General features: G+C 55.3%; 1 protein-coding gene across 1 annotated transcript in view; it reads left to right on the plus strand.

Moving 5' to 3' along the window:
* Nucleotides 1-4,684, plus strand: part of RCOR1 (REST corepressor 1) — a 94,957-nt gene extending 90,273 nt beyond the window's left edge. The window contains exons 9-12 of the mRNA XM_056113689.1: nucleotides 15-92; nucleotides 830-887; nucleotides 1,621-1,850; nucleotides 3,861-4,684. Coding sequence (XP_055969664.1) covers nucleotides 15-92; nucleotides 830-887; nucleotides 1,621-1,850; nucleotides 3,861-3,902 — 408 coding nt within the window. The 3' untranslated portion in view covers nucleotides 3,903-4,684. The remainder of the gene's footprint in view (nucleotides 1-14; nucleotides 93-829; nucleotides 888-1,620; nucleotides 1,851-3,860) is intronic.
* The last annotated feature ends 3,855 nt before the right edge of the window (nucleotides 4,685-8,539 follow it).

Here is an 8,539-nt window from a genome sequence, read left to right on the forward strand (position 1 = left end):
CTTTCCTTTCTTAGATTCAGAATATTAAACAGACAAACAGTGCTCTCAAAGAAAAACTTGATGGCGGGATAGAACCGTACCGACTACCAGAGGTAGGTTTATGTTAAGACTGGCCTAGTCATCATACCCAAGTCTTGTGTTTAGGAATTTAAACCTGTGGCAGTGAGGCTGGAGTGATAGCACAGTGGGGAGGGCGTTTGCCTTGCACTCAGCCAACCTGGGTCCAATTACCATCATCCTATATGGTCCCCAAGCACCACCAGGAGTGATTCCTGAGTGCAGAGCCAGGAGTGACCCCTGAGCACTGCCGGGTGTGGCCCAGAAGCAAACAAACCAAGAGTTGAAAGCTGGGACACCTCGTGGTTGGTGCTGTGGAGGCATGCAGGGGTCCTGTTTCAGCCCAGCGCCTTATGGCCCAAAGTGCCTCCCTCCTCGCCACCCCTTCCAAAATTGTAACCTTGGGCCTGGTGACCAAGGCCCCAAGGTTGATCCCAGCACCACATAGGCCCTGAGCGCTGCAGGTGTACCCTTTAGCCCACAGCACGGCTGGCCCGAGCAGTGCTGCGTGGCAGGAGCCGAGCGGGTTGGTGGGGTGGATCACTGGGGGCCCTGCACCCCTGACCACTGCTCAGTGCTCAGCCAGCCAGAAAGAAGGAAGAACTTGCTCTCAGAGCCACACACGTCCCTTTGGAGAGTCTGTGCGCTGCTGATGTTGTTAAAGGGTTTTCACCGTAGTTGTGAAAATCCGGTCAGAGAGGAGGAAGCTTTGGCACTCACGGAATGGGCTCCTGTGTGGGTGGAGATGCTAACCGGGTCGTTTGGCCGACAGGTCATTCAGAAATGCAACGCGCGCTGGACCACAGAAGAGCAGCTACTCGCCGTCCAAGGTAGGGACCTGCTCCTCGCTAAGGGCTGAGGGACACGCTGCACCCTCGTGGCCAGCATGTGACCTTCCCTCAGCCTTGCCTTTGTCGCACAGGATGTAAATTCTGGAAGCCTGATTTTCTGCAGGAGTGAATATATATATAATTATATATATATAAAATACATATATATATATATATATATATGGGCTGGAGCGATAGCACAGTGGTAAGGCGTTTGCCTTGCACGCAGCCAGCCCGGCCAAGCTGGGTTCGATTCCTCCGGCCCTCTGGAGAGCCCGGCAAACTACCGAGAATATCTCACCCGCATGGCAAAGCCTGGCAAGCTACCCGGGACGTATTCAGTATGCCAAAACACAGTAACAACAAGTCTCAAAATGGAGACGTTACTGGGCCCACTCGAGCAAATCGATGAACAACGGGAGGACAGTGTGACATATATATTAGCATCTTTCTAGGTCCTGAGTAGTCAGGAAGTAGATTCCACGGAGAGGTGGACCGACCATTAGGCTTTTCCTGCTGGAGGGCTTCTGCGAACGTGGCTGGAGAGCCACATCCGTGCTGGGGGACCCCAGGGGAGGGGAGCCCTGATTCCTGGGAGGGCCATGGTCGATGGCACGCGGTGGGAGAGGCAACGTGCCTGCGTGTTTTCCTCTCTGCAGCCGGAGACTCAGTGGTGCTTTGCAGAAATTGCTGTTCTCATGTGTTAATGCTCTTTTTTTTTTTCTGTCTTCAGCCATCAGGAAGTATGGCCGAGATTTTCAGGCAATCTCAGATGTGATTGGGAACAAATCAGTGGTACAAGTGAAAAACTTTTTTGTAAATTATCGGCGCCGCTTCAACATAGATGAAGTGTTACAGGAGTGGGAGGCGGAGCACGGGAAAGAAGAGGCGAATGGGCCCAGCAGCCAGAACCCCGTCAAGTCCCCTGACCGGGCGCTCAAGCTGCCTGAAGAGGAGGACGAGGTGAGTGAACAGGACAGCCTCTGGCCGGCGCTCGGCAGCTGTAGGGATGTGTAGGTTTTCATCTGTTCATTACTTGACTTTTACTCTCAATACCATGATCTATGTTGACTTCAGTGACTGTTGAACACTGTGCATTTTATCCACATTTTATTTCCTAGACAAAATTCCAGCCTGATACCCTTGGCTACAAAATATTTCACGTTACCAATATTTCTTGAATACAGTAAGAACTCTGACTTAATGTGGTGAGTTGGAAGTGCCCAGAGCTCGGTCCCATGAGAAGGGTGGTCATCTCACTGCGCGTGTGCAGCTGACGCACGGGCCTCCAGTGGGAGGGCTCTGCGGCTGCCTGGCTCAGAGAAGGATGAGTTTTGGGCCTGCTGGCTGGCTGGCCCTTCAGCATGGTGGCTGGCATTCGAGTCCTCCCCGGGATGGTGGCAGCTCACAGGAGCTGAGGCAGGAAGCTCACGGAGGCTTTTTCCCGCTCCAGCCGCTCCGCACTCCCCCTCACCAGGGAGGGCCCTGCAAAGTTTGTTGCCAGTCACTTTGCCTTTGAATTCTTTGCTGGTCTTACTGGCCTGGCTCAGCTCTTTGAGGAAGGGCGTGTTCTCACCGATCTTCCCCACGCCCCTGGGTATGATTGGAAATGACCTGTTTCACATTCTCTGTGCCACCTCTTTCCTCTGGCCTTCTGGACAGGATGGCACTGACTTGAGCCTTGTGGCCTGGTGGGTGTCCTTGGTGCATTCTGCCATTTTGGAAAGGGTCTGAGGCATTGGGACGGTCAGAGAATTGGAGCACACTGGCCTGGCTTGGGTCCAACGCTTCGGCTTGGTTTGGGGACTGTACCTGGCAGTGATCAAGACGGCTCCTGGCGGGTGGTCAGACCCAGGCCCCAGGGAAAGCCCTGAGGCGAGACTTCTTTGAGCCTCCTGCCAGAAAAGCTCTGTGGTGAGTCTGCAAACTCTCACACAGCGGGTGCGTGGCTGGCAGGCGGTGCAACAAAGCTGTTCGTGGCCAGAGATGTTTGTCCCAGGCTGATCGCCCCATAGCAGCGAATTAGCCTTGGAAGTCCTGGACATGGTTAGGAGCATTGGAAGGGGTCGGTCAGCAGGGGGGATAGCCACATTGCGAGAGTGCATGTGCTTGTCCACGCTTCCGAGCAGTGTTCGGAGCAGATACCCTCAGAAACCGACTCCTCTCTCTTCAGTCAGTCCATCTGTCTGTCTCCTCCCTTCTCGCACACACGCACCTACCCCTTCTGTGCTTCTCCCAGGCCTCCTGCTGCAGTGACCGTGGGGTGCGCTCTCCATGTTACTCTGAGAAAGGAATACTCAGACCAGCAGCCTTGGGGCGCTTGGGAGGAGGCTGCTGATGCCAGGCTGGCTCTGGTGCGTGTCTGAGGCCTCCTCGTGGCCCTCGGGTGCGCGTGTTGTAGATGCAGAGTGTCGAAGTTCCAGGCGTTCCCATAACACGGGGGTCTGTTGGCTTGACGTTTTGAATGTGCCAAGGCTTACGTGGCGGAGTTCACCTTTTGCATGTTTGAGACCCCCCAGTTCACTCCCTGGCACCATTTACACCCCACCTTCCCTCACTGAAGTGCTTCCGGAAGTGGGCTAGGGCCCACTGAGATACCCACCCCTCGAGTGTTGACTTTTTACTCAGAGTCCCTAGGGTAGCCTGACATGACGGGACGGTGACTGGTGACTTGCCAGTGCCTGCGCGCGGGCCCGCGTTTGGTCAGGGAGTGACTCCCTGAAGTACACAGTGCTTTGTGCTCGCGGTCTGCGTCCTGCCCAGCAGAACCGGGGCTGTTTACTAACGGGGTGGCTGCCACCCCTTTCCACCCAGCACAGCTAGCGCGCCAGAACCCTGCCGTCTGCAGGGCCACCGTGCGAGGGCGCAGCCAGAAGGCAGAGCCGGGCCCCGGTGTCCTGGCGCGGCCTCCCCCAAGATGTGCCGGAGTGAGCAGCTTGTTGTCTCTGAGCTTGGGTCTTCCTGTGCCCGCAGGCTGCTTCGGTTCTGGATGTCAGGTACGCGTCTGCCTCCTGAGGAGCGTCGCCTCGAGCACTTGGTGCGGGCGCCTGTGTCCCCGCGGTCAGGTATCCCGGACGCCACCCAGCCATCTGCATCCCATCTCTGTGGACAAGCAGCTATTACCAAAAAGGCTCCACTGCAGTCCTGTGCTCTCCATCTGCCTTAATCCTCGCTCGTCCCGCGTGCCGGCGCTGCGCGCGGGGACCTTCTGGGATTCGGGGACCATCTCCGGCTCGAGCTCCCAAGCCCCTCGGTCAGCGCATCCGTCAGCAGCTTCGAAACAGGCGTGGGGCGCGGAAGGCACCGCCCTGCTTCCCGCCACCCGCAGCGGCTGGGCCCGCTGCCCGCGGGAAGCTTCCTGTTCTCCTGAGGCGTCTGCCGAAGCGATAATCATGTTTCTTGGAAATCACCAGGTATTGGCAGACTGCATCGTCGCTTTCACCGTGCCAAACACCCCGATCGGCGCTTCCCTCCACCTAGGGTACAATCATGCTTTATAAGTGTAGTGGGCTTCAGCCCCCGCCCCGCTCGTTCCCACCCTCTCTGCCTGCGCCCTGCACGCCGAGGGAGCGGGGCCTCACCCCTTTCTGCCTTCAGCCCTCAGCGTGTGCCCCCAGGATGGTGCCGCCCTCCCACTCGCACCTGGTGCTCGGACATTCGGAATCGGTGCCTTCTCCTTAGGGCAGCCATGTTTGCGATCCTTGGTCTGTTTCAGTGTCTTATTTTTCTTTAAAGCTATTGCTCGCCAAAGATGACAGCACCGAGGTCGGGGCCGGGGTGTCCGGAGCTCGGGCGCCCCGAGGGGCTGCTGCCGCGGGAGTGCCCTCCCCGGCGCCCCGCGCTGAGTCCTGTACTTCAGTCCTGTACTTCCTTCGGGAAGCCAGATGAGAACTGACAGGTTCTAGGTGGTGTGCTGTGTCCTTTGGCCGCCCTGGGAGCACGTCGGGTTCCCAGTGCTCAAGGAGCCACCAGAGGGGCCCCGAGGCGCCCCTTCCCGCCCCACGATCTGCGGGAGTGGTTTTGTGTTTCTTGCCTGACTTAAATGTTTTTCCTGCTTTCAATACCAAAAAATTAAATAAAAAAAATGCAGATACTTTAAGGTATAAACAATTCTTAAAGATTTAAAATATGCAATTAAAATTTTGGTGTGTTTTAAGCCCCAAGCACCTTGCTTGCTTTTTTCTTATATTTAAATAAAGTCGACTGGGTTTAGGAAGAGGGTCAACTAGGAACCTAGATTGTTGGAGTGACGCTTTTTTAATAAGTCTGGAGGAATGTCTTTCTTTCAAAAAGGGAATGAAATGGGGCTCTGCCAGCTTTGACGACCTGTCCCTGCCCTGGTGTCTGACAGCTGAGCAGGGGTCCGAGGGCGGCCTCGGGAAGGCCGCAGGGCTGGCCGATGTCCCCCCACTGGGAAAGGGAGGGAGCACCCGAGGAAGCGCAGGCTCCGGAGTCAGGTGCGGGTCTGTGCCGGCCTCCCCGTGCTGCCCAGCGGCGGGCTCTTGGCTGCTGTCCGCTCCGTCCGTGTCGGTGCCTCCCGGCAGTGCTCTGTTGCCTGGCGTCACACAGCACCGCTCCTTGGGGCCTGGCGCCGGTGGGCTTAGCGTTGCAGCGTCTCCGTGCTGGAGCACGCGGCATCACAGCTCAGAACTTGGGTGCTCTCTGTGGGGAAGGGGCGTCTCCAGGGGTCTCCCTGGCCGCCCTGACCGCGGTGCCACGCATCAGATAGCGCTGTGTAAACTGTTGCATTCCACTGTCTTTGCAATGATGTCAATGCAAGAAATCACTTTGCTTGAGAAGCAGAGGGATTCGGTCTTAAATCTACCAAGACCCTTTCCACATATCCAGGCGTGGGTTTGCGGGCGGCTCGTGTGGCCGCGGTGGGGTCCACGCATCCAGATGTGCGTGTGCGGGCGGCCCACGGACAGTGTGGCAGAGGCGGTGGCCGCCGCAGCTCTGTCTCAGAAACATTATCAATGTGAATGTCATAATTATATAGATATTTTTTGTGGAAAATTTCTCCTAAGTATAAGTTATTGTGCAAAATATAGTACCATGAAGCAAATGATAGTTTAACTTTTAGTTTAGAGATCCTAAAAGATATAAATTGTATTTGCATATGCATTAAAAGTTTGTTTTATTTAATTTTGTGTAGACGTGTAAAGTGTTAGGGAACAGTTTTTTTTTTTGTTTGTTTGTTGTTTGTTTTTTTTTTCTTTTTTTTTCCACTTAACCATTTGAACACCTTGTTACTTGAATATCGTATTGACTGGTCTGAAACAGTGGTCACTTCTGTAATATAGCTCTCTTAACCAGGAGGGAAGCAGGCCTCAGTTGTGCTGTTAGACGCGCAGTGGGACAAGCCGAGGTTAGTGGGACTCGCCCACACAAGGGCCCTGGGACACCAGGCCCACCACAGCCATGTATAGACCCCCGGTGGCCACAGGCCTCTACTCAAAACATGACAATGCAAAAGTCGAGTTTTAAAAGCTCACTCTGGCAGACTAATGACACAGACGCTCTCTGTGTCTCTGGTTTCTCAGTTACCACACACCACTCTTAAGTGTGCTCATTGTCACTTTAAATTTCGACTATGCCCTATTTTTATCTTTCTGAAAATCAGAAGTACTATTGGTATAATTGCATACCAAAAAGACGCCAAACAGTGCATTACACTAACTGAATCCCCGCTTCTGTGAGTTAAGGAAAGGTGGGGCAGCTCACTCTAACCTGCTTCTGAACCCAGCGGCCCAGGATCGAGCTTCTCTAGAAGGTCTGACTTGCCTCAAGGTAGTTGAGCAGCTGTGAATCGCGCGTCCTGTGCAGTGCTCCAGGGCCCTGGGTCTCTGCAGCTTCCCTCACCGCAGCCAAGCACAACGGCAGCCGCTCGGCCCTGAGGAGGGCGGGGCGTCCTGCGTGTCGTGGGATTGAGCGTTCACGTCGCCTTCTCCGGAACCAAGCTTCCCCTGCGCTGGGCAGGACTCCGTGAGGTAGACTTCTCGACTTTGCGAAGTGCTTTTTAGATTGCTTACACGAGTTTTTCAAGATTTTAAAAGATGTATAAGGTTAAGTTTGCAAATATAATGGAAATGCTGTATATCTTTTGAAGTGATAAAAATCCATGTTGAAATTTTAAAGAAACATGTTGTAATAATGCTATTGTAAGGAATATTTTAATGTCTCTTCTGCCTGTTTTCTATTTCAGCACATATTCATTGTGATGGGAGTTCAGAGCATTACCATTGCTTAGCCATTGAATGAGAACATTTGTTAGTGGAAATTGGAAATTTTATTTGTGAAATTCTGCAGAATTCATTTTTCTATTTCTGATACTTGCTGGAGTTCAATAAAAATTTTCAAGCCATTGACGTAAAATATGAGACCAATTTTTTCCTGTCCCCGCCACCCATCATAGTTATCCCCCACCCCACCTCACCCCCAGTACAGAACATGTGCCCGTCAGTGTTTGAGCCACATCTGACATCTGGATCCGACTCCTGGTGCCGCCCGGTCCGCCCAGAGCAGGGCCCTCCCTCGCCGCCCGGAATGCAGCCCTGCCCTGTGCTGCCCCCCAGCTGCTGGGCCCCCATTGGCTTGGAAGCAGAGCAGCCCACTGCAGGGGGTAGAGAGGGCCCTGGACGTGCTGGGGATGAAGAACTGCCTGGGGGAGGGAGGCGGCTGGGAGCAGCGTAGCACAGGCCCTTCCTGCAGCTCTCGGGAAACGCCACTCGGACACTGCTGGATCCTGGCCGCACCGACCCAGTTCACAGCAGCCCCCCAGAGGCGCGAGGGACAGCCTGCACCAGGCCTCATCCGCAGGCGCCACCGCCCTGCGGGGTCTGATGCAGCACCAGATGTGGCGCCGTACCCCACATGCTTGTCTCACGTTTCCTGTCCCCGTCACCCCACTGGCGGTCACTGACAGGGTCACACAGACCTCATAGGGCAGAATGCACACGTAAGCCGCCTTCCCTTCCACTGCCGCTTGCTCCGTCTGCTCTTGGGCCTGTGGCCTGACTGATGACCGCAACATGCCAGCCTCACTCGGCTCTGGTGCCCGCCAGCCCTCGGTCACATGTGTTTGCGGGTTGCCTGCACCATTTGTCGTGCAGACACGGCTCTGCACCCCACGCCGGCAGCCCCACTGTGCATGGCTCCTTCCCCAATTGATTCCCACCTTAGGTTCATGGTGCTTGGTGGCACATCTGATCCCGACTAGCTGAGGTGACCGCGGCAGACGGGCATAGACCCTGGGCGCAGCAAGACTGGAGAGCAGGTGACGAGGACCGTGGACCTCCCGAGGGGGACTTGGTGTCCCCGCTCCTCCTCGCACGCTGGCTCTAAGTGCCTCCCACAGGGCACTTGGGGTTTCTCGGTCCACGACACAGCGTGTCCTTGGCGGGGACTGCCCCATAACAGGGCAGGTGGAAGAGACACTGCAGGTCTGTCTCTGGTGGGAACTTCTGCCCCTGGGTGCCCCGAGACTCCCAAGACTGGTCAGCACTGTGCAGCCATGGGGGGGAGTGATTTGGGGGTTTAGGGTCACATGCCTAGAGCCCCGTTTGGCCCTGAACCTCCCATCTGTTCGGGCCTCTCCACTGGATAAACAGAGCGGACACTCAGTTGCTCAGAACCACTGAGAAGCAGAACTA

Source organism: Sorex fumeus, unplaced genomic scaffold (genome assembly GCF_029834395.1).
Source record: "Sorex fumeus unplaced genomic scaffold, SorFum_2.1 ptg000022l, whole genome shotgun sequence".
In the NCBI taxonomy this organism is placed as follows: domain Eukaryota; kingdom Metazoa; phylum Chordata; class Mammalia; order Eulipotyphla; family Soricidae; genus Sorex; species Sorex fumeus.